Source organism: Limulus polyphemus, unplaced genomic scaffold (genome assembly GCF_000517525.1).
Source record: "Limulus polyphemus unplaced genomic scaffold, Limulus_polyphemus-2.1.2 Scaffold2215, whole genome shotgun sequence".
NCBI classification, from domain to species: Eukaryota; Metazoa; Arthropoda; class Merostomata; order Xiphosura; family Limulidae; genus Limulus; species Limulus polyphemus.
In genome coordinates, this window is record NW_013667825.1 from 11,895 (window position 1) to 28,236 (window position 16,342).

General features: G+C 30.3%; 1 protein-coding gene across 1 annotated transcript in view; it reads left to right on the top strand.

The window, feature by feature from the left end:
• LOC106466299 (SID1 transmembrane family member 1-like) overlaps window positions 1-16,342 on the top strand; it is a 185,677-nt gene that overhangs the window by 9,196 nt on the left and 160,139 nt on the right. Inside the window, exons 2-4 of the mRNA XM_022394275.1 lie at window positions 3,351-3,469; window positions 5,651-5,821; window positions 8,612-8,756. Coding sequence (XP_022249983.1) covers window positions 3,351-3,469; window positions 5,651-5,821; window positions 8,612-8,756 — 435 coding nt within the window. The remainder of the gene's footprint in view (window positions 1-3,350; window positions 3,470-5,650; window positions 5,822-8,611; window positions 8,757-16,342) is intronic.

Here is a 16,342-nt window from a genome sequence, read left to right on the forward strand (position 1 = left end):
TACCACATGACACACAAAAATTGATGTTTAACTGTGTTTTTTAATATTTACTTTCAAATTAAGAAATTGAATAATGTATAAAACTAAAATTTGAATTATAATCTACAGTATGATACCAAACTTATTGACATAAATTCATGAAATAGTAGTTAAATAAAATTTTGAATGTGACTCAACAAACGTGATGACATAGGCTTTCACCCGTGACCCATCTGGAAAGGGTTAACTTAAGGCTCTTATGTGGATTTTAAGTATAGATAGGTTTATGCATTTGAAAACCTTACAGTAAAAAATAATTACTATAGTTACTATGAAGAAATGATCAAGCTTTGTGACAATTAGAAAAAAAAATCACCCTGACTAAAAACAAAAGTTCTTTTTGTTGTAAGTTTACAGACAGGTAAGCTGACCTTCATACACTTACAGTTATATTCAATATTTTATTGTTCATCTGCAGTAATGGGTTTATAATAAGAGTAATTCAGAATTTGTTAAAGCAGTTGGTGCATTACAATAGCTAATGAAGATAGGAGTATGCTTTTTTTAAACTATATTTTCTTTGTAAAGTTAATTCTTATAATTATGGCGGATTTTGCAAGAAGGCCAGTATGTTAATTCACTGAGATGATATACATTATTTTATTAGTGTGATTTGACTATTAAATTCCACATACATACTGTATATGCGTGTAATTAAGTTATAATGTGCATTATATATCATAATAGATTCCCCATTAATTCATTCATTTTTAAGTTATTTCAAATGAACATTTCATTATTCTTGTACATATTTGCATTGTTGCACTATATAAAGAAATTAAAGAATTAACCAGAAGTACATAGTGAAGCACATACGTACACAAATAAAAGTTATACAAGTGCAAGCAAAACCAATACTTAAGTAGTACACAAATACATTTACTGTACTACCACCAGCACCATATCACAGATACTCATGAATAATGGGGCTTTTCAATTTCATATTATTTATTGTTATGGGCATTATTATATCATGAGTAATTCTACTGTAAGAAACAGATGCTGGTAACTATTTATTCTGGATGCAGTAGAGGGACAGTCACCATTTTCAATGTTTTTACTAGCTTCTTCATAGTTTTCAAATTATTTGAAAATATGAAGATGTGCTTTTAATTGATATATAAGAACTGAATATTTATAGTTGTCATAAAGTTGCATGGATAAAAATTTTTTGTACTTAAAAACAAATATTAAGAACATATTTCCATATGTAAGTATGAAAATGACCTGATTATATATGTATACTTTTATATTATCACAGAAGCAGTTTTATCGTTATAATTTAATCTGAGATAATGAAAAATTTACTTACATTTTTATAATACCTATGCAATCTTCCTCATCTTTTGATCAACTTTATTTGTCAGTTTGTATTATAAAAATAAAAACTATTATATGCCATTTGACACTTTATCACTAGTTTCATTTATAAATGTCTGTTATGCACCCATAAACCATTTCTCAACTCTGCAGGTAGCCTTTTTCCAGAATTTAAAATATGCACTTCCAATATTCAAAAACCTTGTTGAAACAATAAATTTCCTAATTTTATACAAGTTATTTAAAATAACAATAGGTAGGCAAACAACAATTTATAAGCAGAGTTTTATTGATGGTGAAACATACTACATATTTTACAAAACATTGGTCTGTTTTCTTCAGAAGTAAAACTTTATGCTTATAAATCGTTCTTTGCTTACCTATTGTTATATTAGCATAACTAGCAGAACTGCCACCCTATGGGTAGCTGTTTGTGCTAGTAATTACTAATTGTAGTATTCATACAGCTGTTTGTTATAATAATTACTAATTGTAGTATTCATACAGCTGTTTGTGATAGTAATTACTAACTAGTATTCATACAGCTGTTTGTGATAGTAATTACTAACTGTAGTATTCATACAGCTGTTTGTGATAGTAATTACTAACTGTAGTATTCATACAGCTATTTGTAATAGTAATTACTAACTGTAGTATTCATACAGCTGTTTGTGATAGTAATTACTAACTGTTGTATTCATACAGCTGTTTGTGCTAGTAATTACTAACTGTTGTATTCATACAGCTGTTTGTGCTAGTAATTACTAACTGTAGTATTCATACAGCTGTTTGTGCTAGTAATTACTAACTGTAGTATTCATACAGCTGTTTGTGCTAGTAATTACTAACTGTATTATTCATACAACTGTTTGTGCTAGTAATTACTAACTGTATTATTCATACAGCTGTTTGTGCTAGTAATTACTAATTGTAGTATTCGTACCTCATTTAAAAAATTTAGAAAAGGTGAACATTTTCTAAAAAAGGATTTTTCTGGAAGTACTGCATGGGAAAAGTGTTGAAATTGTGCTGATATAAACTGTAATGTTGTTATATATTAAAAGTGGTACCCTTTATTGAAAAAAAATATATTTTTTTAAGAACTGCAATTTTTTAAAACTATATTTACAAATTACATCAATAAAGATATAATCACATACTGTCCTAGTGGAAGTTGTGTTCTTGTTGTGAAGAGAGTACTTTTATTTAAAATTGTAATCTGTGATAAAGAAATGGTTATTGCGCATATCACAGTTGTTTTTCTGTCTGAATCTTGAATATCCAAAGTGTAAAGGTTTTTTATGGATTTTTATATGTGGTGTCATTCAATAGATGTATTTTTTATTTTGGTCAGCTAATACCCAGAATTGGATAGACTTTTAATGATACTGAAATTAGAATTTTATTCCTATAAAATATCTGAGATTTTGGAGCCCATTATTGTTTTGGTTAGCAGGTGTATTATCTAATGTGCAGGAATATGTTTTGACAAGTGATGAAAACTGTGTTTGCACCATAATTAATTTTGAGTCATTAATGGTTAGGCTGCATTGTCATAATAACTTGTAACGATGAGTGTTTGTTAAACCATTTTACTTAAAAATTTGAAATTATTTTGATGATGTATACTTGTCAAAGTGTAAACATTTGAACTCTTGAATTATAAATAATAGAATATTGAACTTTTATAGTTTCTATAGATGTTTGTAAAAAACTGTATTTGATTCCATAAAATCAAATTTTATTTTTCAGTGATAATTGAAGTAGTGTAAATACAATTTAAAAAATCTTTAAAAAGTATAAGGCATTTAAACAAGCTGTTGCAAGGTAAAAAGAAAGATATAATGCTCATTAAAGAGTCTATTTGTTTTTATAGATAATGCTAACTTAGAAAAGGGGTGACTGGTATTTTGTAATAAACTGAATCCTTTAGTTTATATTTGTTTATTTGAATTTTTCAGTCAGTCATTTATCTTTTGTATTTTTCATAGACAAGTGCTATTCGAATAATGGTGTCTAGTGAGAATGCTACACAATATTCACCTGTCATGTTTGTAGTGAAGCAAGATACAGGAATTTTTTCATGGCAAGTTCCAATGGTCATGGAGAGGTAAGAAATTTTATAATATAGAAAAATTCTTATTATAATTTTTTAGTTTGTGAGTTTCTGTACATGGAGAGTGTGTGTGTGTGATATCTTTCAAAGGAGGATTATACTTTTACTGTTTACCTTCTGTGCACAGTAGGGACTACTTGCTGTTGTGGTTCTTTATTTTAGCATTATTAATGATTTCCAATGAAACAAACTTATACACTTAAGAAACTACTTTGCTGTATTATTTTTTTATGAGGGTATCAGATTTTACAGTTTTTTTGGAGTCTGTCAGTTACAATTACTGATGGTGTTGCACACTTTTGAATATTTTGTCACGTAAAGAAACCCCATATGCCATTTTATATCTGTGTCATGTTTTTTTCATCAACTTCAATAAACAATTGTAAAAAGTGACTGGAATCAGAGTATTTAATTGTATCAAATTATTAAGAGTTAACAACATAAAGTTTGTTTATAATTACACAAGTGTGTTTTGACAGAACACAAGTTACTGTTTTAAACAGTAACAAAGGATAAATTTTGATATTCGTAGGTTCGGAACACATTACCAAATGAGAGTTCGAACCTTTAATAGCATCAGTTTGCATAATGTATTGATGATGTCACCATAAATACCAGTTTATACTTTCTTGAAAGTCCTTTTATTTTACACTTAATCCATGTTAATTAAACATTAGTTTAAAAATGAAAGATCGATTCAGTTACTTCACTCTTGAGATAAATTTTCTAATAAAAATGTAAACTGTTTGTCCTAATGAATTAAAATTATGTAGGATGTGTAAAAGATTTTATAGGTTTATTTTGATTTGAAACTACTTAACTTCATGGTTTCAATTTGAAATGATGTTGGTCAAAACTGAATTGATTTTGAAATCATTTCATTTTCAAACCACATGTATTTGAACACTGGTAAAAAACTTGACTAGAGTAAAAATGCTTCAAATTAATTCTATATTTGCATAATGCCTCAAAATGATAGTCTTGAATAATTCAGTTGTTGAATAGTAGTCGACAATCTCACGAGCTGCACCAACAGCTCTGACCTCTTGTGTAGACCAGCTGCTTTCCAAGAGATAGAAGATAGGTCTTTTATTGATGTTAACACTGAGCTTCTGGTTGTATATTGTCCTGTTAATTCACCATATATTGCATTTTCTAGCTACACAGCAGTCTCATTCCTTCTGAATGTTGATGAAGACCTTCCATGACAACCATTTTTACTTTCGTAGTGCAGAGGGGTTTGATATCTTGACAGTAGAGTTGTGCCAGACTTGTTACAAGAGTCTCTCTTGTGAGCTTATTAGATTCCTTGTTTAGCTTTACACATGCATCCAGGTGATGGTCTTACCATGCTTTTCTTCTTTCCACCCATTTTGGTGACCAACCACCCTGAATTTATTGCAATACTACCTGTGAGTTAGTCACAAATATCATGTCTGTGACATTATTTTTGTTCATTACTTTCAGCATCCCAGAGGGGAGTTTGCTTTATGGCTTCTAGCTCTTATGTTTCTGCTTCTTGTGAGAAGCTTGAATTCTCCACCAGCTGTATGCAGAATGTTTTTGTTTTTTTATATCCAGTGACTTTACATAGATTGCCATGCTAATCTTGGCATTCTGGATTTTAAAGTACTTATATACAGACATACGTATGCTTACATGTATTTTATGATTTTCTTTTCAGTTGGAGACAGATTGACGTCAAAGAGTTGTCAATCCAGTTAAAAGAATGAACTGATAAGAAATACAAAATTCATCCAGTTACTTGTGTGTTCTTTCATTTTAAATGACATGACTCCAGTATGTGTACTTTTGTCTTTATGTTTACCACTTCTTCATTGGGTACATTTTTCTGTAACAGGAAGCACAGAATAAATTTTATGCACACTAATATTGCACTCACAACTTAGGTATGTGAAATAAAGTTAAATAAAAATAAATTTGTTTGCTTGTACATAAAATTAATTTACTGTAGTAGACAAGCAGTATCATTATTATAGTGATATATTAAATAAAGTTAAGTAATAAATCAAGTGAAATACATTTTGTGATTGTATTTATACAGTACATATTTCTTATGAATAATTTCCAAGTAAATATGCTGAACTTAACATTATTTTCAAACAATAATATTTTTCTTTTTTTTATATATGTATAATACTTTTTGAATTTCAGACATGAATATATACATGTCAGTAGAACCTTATGCCCTATGCAGAATTATAGGAATACTTATCGACCTGTTCCACCAGGTAACCAGAGTATATATGTTGATGTATCTACATCTTCTAAAATACCTGTGCCTTTTCTTCTAAGAATGACTACTATCCCCGAGTTTGTTCTGAAGTAAGTGTATATTCTAATAGTTTTGTGCTTTATGCACCTTTTTAAAGGAGTTTCATGTTTTTGTTGTGTTGTTTTAAACACTGTTTTCTATGTAGCAGATATTGAGTTTTGATATATTTTTGTGGTTGAGAATAAAACAGCATTCAAAAGTACAAATATATGGATTTGGAAGATAGTATAAATTTCACTAATTTCATGGTTAAGAAAAATTTATAAAAATAGTCCTTTATTTATTTAAAAAAAAATTTTGTATTTGCTTTTTGAAATAATTTCTCTGAGGGAAAACATGAGCAGAAATCTACCTTCTCTTTATCTGGGTACCCTTTCTGCACATGTCATAGGGCTGAATTATGTTCAAAATTTAATTAAACTACTTTATTATAATGTTATACAAATAATTGTGGCATCAAAACATAGCTAATAAATCAAATATTAATATTATATAAGTTTTAAGTTCTTAATTTTATAAGAAAGCATTTTAAAAAACCCTCAATTTCCTCTAGTATGAGAATTATGATATTTGCTCTCTGGGTCTTCCCTCTTCTGTAATTTATTTAACACCCCTCTGAGAAGTATGGGATCTAATGTAAATTATCATTATAATATAGTTTATTACTCAAGCAAAGCATAATTTTTATAGCCTTTAATCTTATTTGGTTACAGAGCCATAATCTAGAAAAATCATATCTCACTTGCCATGCCCACTTGTCACATCTTCCCTTTCACAAATTGCCAATAGTTTTCTCTGATCTTTAGTACTATATTACTTATAACCAATAGAAAGCCAAAGTTTCAGTCTATCAAATGATATATTATGTTATATTGTTTTCTGTACAAAGAATTTTCTATTTCACTTCCAGTTCCAACTTTACTTCCAATGGAAATACATCAACTAGCTTAGCTGAATTTTTAACTGCTCCCATCGCATACTTAGAAAGAGAGAAAATTTATGATAGTTACAGGGCATTGTCTGCTTTTTACATGTTATTATTCTGTGTTTTTTCGTGCATTATTTAATTAAATAAAAAAATGTTTATTGCAGTAGTACCATTAGTATAAAAAAGTAGTTTCCTCAACAGTCAACAGCAAAAAGAAAAAGAAGACCTGGATAAGTTCTATATTTCCTGTTTTTCAAGTGTTTTCTTTATTTATTGTTATAAATGTAACTAAAATGTAAAAATTAGAACTTAAAAAAAAAAGTAATAATAATATAATTTTTTCATGTGAACTACTTGATCACTAAGTGATTTACAACTTGTGTGGTGGTATGATTAGTTAGACATGGTTCAAAGGACAATAACATTTAAGTAGAAACAGATGTATACTATTATGAGCTTTAAGCTATTTAGGATAAACAAATGTAGTTTCATGTTATAATTTGAAGTCATTCTAGAAAGAAAAATATGGTAATTTAAGTTTATTTCATATTTTTTATGTTGGTTATGAGGTCAGACAACTTTACTGACCTTGTGTGAAGTTAGGGTAGAGAAAATAACAAATAAAATATAAAGTTTTGTTGAAAAAAAAACGTTTGAAATTTATTTAGATGGTTTTAGAGATTATGCATATGAAATTTGATAATTTTTATATGAAGAAAAGGATTTTTAATCTTAACATGAAAATCACTTTGCACTTGAAGTTGCCAACATTTTGATTCCATATATATTTTTGAAGTTTTTAGTAAAAATATTTCATTAAGAATTCAGACTTTTTGTCTACAAAAGACTTGTAATGTTTACTGAAAGCTTGTCAAATTTTGTGAAGGTACATTAAGTATTTTCAGAGTTAGAGAATGTATACCACCATGGTTACAAAGTCATGTAAAAATAGGAGCCCATTTCAATAGCTTTAAAGTTCAAGTTGTTTATAAATAATGGTCATTATTATGCATATTATGGTCCTGTTTTCTGTGTCAGTTGGAATAATATGAATACAGATATAATACTTCTAATCTGATTATGAAAAATTTAAGAACATCTAAATTGAGGTTTAAAACTTTGGTAGATATAAATTTTTTTAGATTATTGACTTTGTACAGAACAAGTTTTTATTTTGTTTCAAATATGAAAATAAAAGTTCTGAAAATAACACTAAATTAATAGGGCATGAGGAACATCTGTGGTATTTATTTCTTAAAGTACACCATTGTTAAGATCCAAGATCAGCATATAGGTTAAAACAAATCTTACTGTACTTCAGAATAACAAGTCCATTTTTGGCTATTGGCACCAATAAGTATTTGTGTAAAATTTGTAAAAAATATTAAAATTGTGATCAGATATTTTAAAGTTTATGATCCTGAATGCTCACAGAAAGTCATTGTATGTTTTTAAGATCTGTAAAATTGAAGATTTGTCTGAAATATATAGAGCACTTTTATTTTTGTAATATAGACAATAATTTTTTAGTTTCATGTCTTTGAAAAAGAGCCTAAATAGTACTGGGTTTCATGAGACTTTTTTTTAAAGATTTCTTCATACTTAAATCATAAGAGGACAAACAAAATTAGTTTTGTGGTAGCTCAACAAGATTTTTTTAAACTTTGTATTTTATTCATGAATGCATTAGATACTTTCTGGTAATGCTGTACTTCCTATTTGCAGCTTTGAGTAAAATGTTGCAAAAAAGAAATTGACTTTTCCTCAGCTGCATTTAATTTTAATGAATGTTTTTGCTTTAGCAAATTTATCAGAACAATTTTCATGTAATTTCTTCACATAATGTTAGGCAATGTCATGTAATATGTTAGTAAAAAGAGGGATTTAATTATTCTCTTTCATGTTTATTTAGAACGGGAGAGGAAATGCATGTAAAAGTTTCTCCATCTGAACCCCAATTCTTCCAGTACAACTTTCCACCTGACAAAGATCTAGTTTTAGTTCAAATTACATCAGAAGATAGCCTATGCATCACCGTTTCCATTCAGAACATTGAGGTAAACAAGCTGTTTTCTCACTTGTATATCAAGTTTTTTAGTACATTTTGATTTGGGATTTTATCTAAAGGTGTACTTGTTTTAGTTAACTATTTGAAAACATTATAAACTAAAATCATGTATTTCAGTTACTTTCCAATGTTTGAAAATATTACATTTATCATGAAATACTTTATTTTTGCTTATGCCGTATGAAAATCAAATAAGGAATTATTGAATTCCCATGCTTAATGATTAGTTTGACTCTTCTAATATCTCATAACTCCTGTATTAATCCTGTCTTCACCTTACTGAGTATTAAAATAAAATTAAAAGTTATAATTATCTCATGTTGAATGAAATCTTACATACTTTCTAAACTATTTTTTATGTAATGTTGATGTGTAGTAATGTTTTCTTTAGGTTTTACTTATTAGTAAAAAAAAATTAAATATAAAAAAAAAATTCTATGAATGAAGCATAAAAATGTTCAGAACTTGTGTCTGGATGCAGTCCATTGTTATATTTGAAGATAAATATTTAATGCATGGATGCACTTTGAATTAGTATGTATTATGAAGTTGAATAGGAAGAATATTTTTTAATATTTAAAAAATTTTTTAATATGTTGTTCATTATCATTAATATTTGCTTCAAGTACAATAACCTTCACCACAACTTTTAGCTATTCTTATTCTTGGTTTTGAATAACTTCTCTGCTTTTTATTTCTGCATGTGAACCAATATCTTGGCTATTGAACATGAATTCATCATTTTTTCTCTTGGCATTTAGGATTTTAACTTATGTTTGTGCAGTACTGTACCCTTGCAGTGTAAAATATATTTTTTCTTCAGTGTAGGTCTATTCTTCTGAGTTTTTTCACTTTCTTAGTGAATTTGGTTGTTTTTTTTACAAGAAATAGCCTACTTGTAACTATAATGTCAAGTAAGAATCTAAGAATTCTGATGTTTTTAATTTTAACTTTTTTTCTTTGAATTTATTTATAGACGTAATCCTACCTGTAAATTTAATCTGTTGCTCTTCAGAATGTGGTTTGTCTTTTTCAATGGTTCAGCTATTTTACTGGGTAGAACACCAGAGCCATAAAAGTTTTCAAGGTACAAAGACTATAGATATATATATATATATATCTTTATTTATATTTTTTCTTTTTGTCAGCCTACCTTGATATTGTCATTGCATAAAGAAGTTGGTAGATAATGCATCATGTCAGAGAGGCTATACAGGTTTTTTGTGGTTTGCATGTCATTCATAATTCAGACTAATTATTATTAACTCTGAATTTTATTGCAGATTTTAACAACTCATTTTTTGTAAATTATTACATAATCGAAGAATGTTAGATGATTTTCTGTCATGTATCTTTATGACATAAAATTTGACTTGTTTGACATAATCTTCTCTAGAAGTTGCTGTATGTCAAGTATAAGTACTTACAAATATATGAATGAAGTTTACAGAAGCATAGTGACAATGTATATGTACAATGTATGCAGCTGGCAGTCTGAGATTACAAATTTCTTTAACTAACTGTTACAGCCATTTTTATAAAAAAAAATCCATGTTCAGCTTCTCTTCCATTTGATTTTCATATAAAACTTTCATATTTTACCTTAATGTTTCTGATAAATATTCTCTGATATTGGGACAGACTTTCATATTTTATCTAATGTCATGCTTTTATAAATCCTGGAATACAATTTTTATGAATCTACTTTAAGCTTGTATATGTTTGAAAGTTTACATATTCAAACTTCACAGATCACAATTAGATGATACCATCTGAAACTCTAGAACACCTCACATTATATGCAAAATATTTCCATGTATTTCAACTTAATGACCTTCTGTGAGTCGTGTTTTCTCGAAATGTCTGGCTGCTTCTTTTGAGAAAAACAGAATTCTCAAAAATATTCTGATTCATACCACACATACACACACTATAACATCAAGAAAGAGATCACCTAAACCACACAAAACACCATCTATCTTATACAGTTTAAAAAATCTAACCTTCAGAGTGTTGTACAAGCCCAAATGACCTTTAGAGAACATGATAACAATTGTGAGTTTTCTGTTAACCCTCAAAAAGACTTTCCTTTTGCTCAACACCAGAACCAACTAACCATTCTATCAATGATATGGCTCTTTTAGGTATTGAAATTAGATTCCTATTGAAAGCAGATTGGATTGCCATTCTTCATGCCGTTGACATTTATGACATTAATTTTGATTTTGGCACCACTGACTTTTATTCTTTAATATTTTCTCTCTAAGAAAGAAACATTAAGTTTAAATTTTGACTTTTCAGTTGTTATCTTTATCTTTGTCTGTGCTACGGAATATAAAAGATATAAAATGATATCTCACTTACTCCTTGTTTTTAACAATCATTTTGTTTTCATGTTAGATTTTTTTATATTTTACATTGTCTTTTATTTGACCATATTACTATCTTGCTATTATATCTGTTTGGTATTGAGTATAAAATGAACAATTAAATAATAATAATAATAGGATATATGAAAAGGAAACAAGTAATATTGCTACGTTGGTTTACGTTTTTCTAATCTTGTCTTAAACACTCAAATTATTATTTATTTCACATGACACAGATCCAGTTGTTGAAAGTAGTTGGGTTGTATCAGGTTTTTTTTTAAGTGCATGTTTATTGATATGCAGCTGTACTTCAGAAATGCTACTTATCTTTCTGGACCACCAAGAGCTATTATGTAATTTCCTGTGCATGCCACAAACCTAGAACAAAGCTCTCACTTTTACACATGTCAAGGTGTCTTGCATCAGCCTCTGATGTAATCATCATCAGACTATAGCTCTTGGCAAACAGGAAGGTGACACATCCTCCATGCACAGTAATCCTTGTGAGCATTTGCACATAAACACTGGCTTATTCTTTTCTTGGTACTGCTTATCTTCAGACATGTTTTTTCATTAAATCTGCTGACATTTTTCACTTATTGTTTCAACCTTTCATTACTATTTGATGTGTCATTCCATGTCAAATCACTGAGGGCATGACACTCAACATCTCAGAATTTGCCAATTTTTTAACTGATGGTACCTAGCTATGGATTAAGTATACCTGCAAATATTTTTTGGCAAAATTCCTTCTCCTTCTGAAATAGAAACATTTGAATTTTACTCAAATTTGGTTAAAAATTGCTCGTGGTGGCCATTTTGGATTTTCACAAATACCCCTATGCCATTGTAATTATTTTCATAATTTTACCCAATTTGATTGAAATTGGGCCAAGATTTTCCTCCCCCTAATTCAAGTATAAGGAATCCAAATATGGAATCAGCTTTTACTTGTATCCTAAAACAGTCCCACCAGTTACCCTTTAAACCCCCCTACTGAACAATGTAGTTTACTATATTAAAAACCTGAGATGTTTTTTCCTTGTTCCAAAGTAATGGTCCTCTGATAATTGACTAAATTATAAAGTGAATATGCCTAAATTCTATTTCACATGACTATACAATAATTTGTTGAATAGAGATTAGCCTTTTTTCTATAAGGGTGATGTCAGAGAATAATTAATACTATTAAAACTGACTTTAGAATTGTGTCAATCTTCTGTAACTCATGTAGATAATATTCAGTTTTGTTATAAAATTAACCTCAATATGGTTTTAAGCATTCTTTGAAATTGAACAGCAATTATCAATATATCACGTGAAATACAATTTAGGCATATTCACTTTATAATTTAGTCAATTATCAGAGGACTATTACTTTGGAACAAGGAAAAAACATCTCAGGTTTTTAATATAGTAAACTACATGGTTTGAAGAGTATTTTCTCCAAATTTGGTGTTGATACGATTTGTCAAACATTGAATTCCAATAATTTAAAAACTGGGCATGAACCCTTTCGTAAATCTTAAATTCTATAGTAGGGGGGTTTAAAGTGTAATTGGAGGGATTGTTTCAGGATATAAGTAAAAGCTGATTCTATATTTGGATTCCTCATACTTGAATTAAGGGGAGGGAAAATCTTGGCCCAATTTCAATAAAATTGGGTAAAATTATGAAAATAATTACAATGGCATAGGGTATTTGTGAAAATCTAAAATGGCCACCACAAGCAATTTTTGACCAAATTTGGATAAAATTCAAATGTTTCTATTTCTGGAAGGAGAAAGAATTTTGCAAAAAAACTTGCAGGTATACTTAACCCATAGATAGGTACCATCAGTTAAAAAAATGGCCAATTCTGAAATGTTGGGTGTCAAAATGGTTTTTTTGCTTGGTGATTTTACATGGAATGACCCTGTTGTGTTGACTTTCTTTTCATAATTTTCTTAATTATATGAAAAAGAGATACTAACTTTTAAGCTTATCACTTAAAACTTTCCTTTATATTTAATAAATATAAATATTATTTATATTTTATATTTATATTTACCTTTAATTTGATTTTCTTTTCATTGTTTAATCTAACATAGGATTTTGGCCAGTATTTTTCAAGGTTATAATTAGGCCCATGTACCATTGCCATGCCTGGCTCATTTTCTTTCTTTCTAACTAATACCATTAAAAAAAAAAGAAAACACCATTATTTATTATCATAATGGTAATTAAAATGTAAAAATAGTGATCTCATTAGCTTAGCTAAGGTTCAATTAGGTAAAATAAATAATAATGATAATATAATAAAAATGTTTCACGAAGCATGCAGGTGAAAAGCTTGTGAATAAAGTAATTCGGTAGCGTAACATGAGCTGCACATTCCCCAAGTGATTAACAACTTATAATGGCACACATAGCAGTTAGACACAGTTCAAAGGGAAATCAAATTTTAAGCTACTTAGGATAAATGAATGTAGTTTCATGTTACATTTGAATTCATTCTAGAAAGAAAAAGGTGGGAATTTAGAATTATTTCAATTTTTTTGGGGGGTACAACCAACCTTGTATAGAGTTAGGGGAGAGAAAATAACAAATAAAATATAAAGTTTTACTGAAAACAAGCATTTCAAATGTATTTAGGAGGTTTTAGCCATTACACAAATGAAATTTGAGATTTTTGAGATGAAGAAAAGTAGTTTAAATCTTAACATGAAAATCACTTTGCACACTTACTATTTCAAACAAATAATCGATATGTTCACGAACAAATCTTTTTTTTTAGTTTATTAAAAATACTTCACTAAAAATGTGATTTTTTTGTATGTGAAAGACTTATAATGTTTACTAAAAGTCTGCCAAATTTTGTGAAGATATTCACACTATTAAAAGTTAGTAGTGTCAAATCTGTAGACTTTGAACGAGTACAAAGAGGTCATGTGGTTGGTCAAATTGACTGAGCCTGTATTGAGAGAGTTAAGTGAATTATACATTCTTGTACCCACATTTCTGACATCTCCTGAAGTTTTTAGTATTAAATCTAATGCTTTCATGGAAACTGGATTCACTGATGGTCAGTTATATTACTGCTATTGTGCAACACATTATTAGTTTAATTTTAATCTTGAATCCAGGATTTTTATTCTCCTGCTAGATTACTTTAGCTGAACCTGCTTCATCTTGTGAGCACTTCATCCTTCAAGTTGGCTATGGCCCCATCCTTCCATTAGGTTTTTCCTCGGAGGTTACATTCTTGAGATCTATTATTTCACCACTGTATAGATATTTGGCCTCTCCTTACCCCTTCTGATGTGATTTTCTCTTCTCCTTAAATAGTCATATCATTTGAGGTGGCTGGTTCAGCTCTCTATTTTAGTCTCAAACCCCATGCTGCTTTTCTTTGCTCATGTGGTCTCTCTCATTTCATATGTGGGTGGGTTTGACCTACTTCTTTGTCTCTGTGACATAGTGCTTTTGACACAAAGGCTCTCATGTCTCTTTCTCTTTTTTTGATATAATATCTTACCTCCGCTCACAAAATAGCTTTTCTCAATTAGTACTGCCTTCTATTGGTGCAAATTTTCAACGCTCCACCACTAGCCTTCCACCTCCCGCTTTTACATATCCACATGCAAATGATCACGCAGCAGCTCTCCACCAATAGGAGTGAGACACCAGTCCTATCTTAACCAGCACCCTCTTCACGTTTGCACTCATTAATCACTTCTCAGTTGGCAATAGTATTTTACAGATATGCTAGTTTTTGTTTACAGATTTGTTGACATTTTCCTTTATACTACAGACTTAGTTTTTCTTTACTATGTATTTAATTTTTTGAATTATGAAAGGTTGCTTTTCTGACTTTCTTACTTTTCAGGGACCTTTTTAGCTAGTTTATTGTGGATCCTACTCTGTGGCAAGTGATGCCTGACCAAGTATACTTTTTTTTTGAAAATCTGCACTGTCCATCCTGTGATCATACTTGATGTCAAGTAAAATGTTGCCAATCCTACCATGGACCTGATGTATAATTCCAGATGCTGCCAGGTGTTGGTTGTGTATTTTCATTCTATTGTCATCTATGCTTAAACAGTTATGTTGCAGGATTGGATTGTGCGCACCATAAAGATAGGATGTTCCATGGGACTGCTAGTACTTCTTTATAGTAGTTTTGCGCATCATAAATATGTTCATCCCGGACTGTACACTTATGGACTAACATGAGTAAAGCAGACAGAGATTGTTGCCGGCAGTTTTTGGTTGAAGCACTCTACTGTGTCATGAATATATATCATTTCAGTTTGCTCCTCAGGCTGAGACGTTCCTCCTACCTGTCATTCTCTGGATGTACATTCCCGGTGGGTCTGGTGTTGGTTGGAGATGGTCCAGCTAAGTAAGTCCTCACATGTGTTCTAGCTGGTATCCCTCCTCCCACTGTGAACTAATTGAACATATGCCCACTGCCGCCAGGTTTTGGACTGGAGATGCACCCCAGGTTTGTTTTCCTTCATCTAACCATCTGCTGGATGTCAGTTTCTGGTGGAACTGGTGTTGGTTCCAGCTGGATGCAGCATGTTTTCCCACATGTTCATACCCAGGTATCCTCCTCCTACCACAGACTGGAAGTACCATACCCATTGCTGCCAGATTTCAGACTGGAGATGTCATCCTGTCAAGGCTTTCCACCTTTCTATCATACACTGGATATCAGTTCATGGTGGATCTGTTGTTGGTTGTGTTGGAAATGCGTGCAAGTGGAGATGGATTTTGGTAAGGCAGCTCATCTTCCAATTTCTGTTTCGAGGTGAAGAAGTAGGTGATCCTCTACCTACCGTGGAGCTGATCTACCATTCCAGATACCACCTGGTGTTGGATGAGGTCAAACTACCACTACAGTCTGTTGTGCTCTAACCACTCAACACCAGGTGTCCCATTAATCAATTGTACATATTCTGGGATTCCTTTGTATTTTTCCACCTTTTATGTTTGAAACACAGTCATAAAAGAGCAAAAAGTATACCTGGATCAGGTGTGGTGTGGTCTCCCACTGAGGTATGATGTTTTCTCTGTTGGTTCCATACTTCCTGGTCTCTCTTTGGGTGCTTCCTAAATGAGGATAGTTTTTTCACTGGCCCTCCACCAGTTCATTGTGGGATTCTAGCTATTTTGTGAGCAGAGATAAGATATCATATTGGAACTTAGCATTTTCCTACAC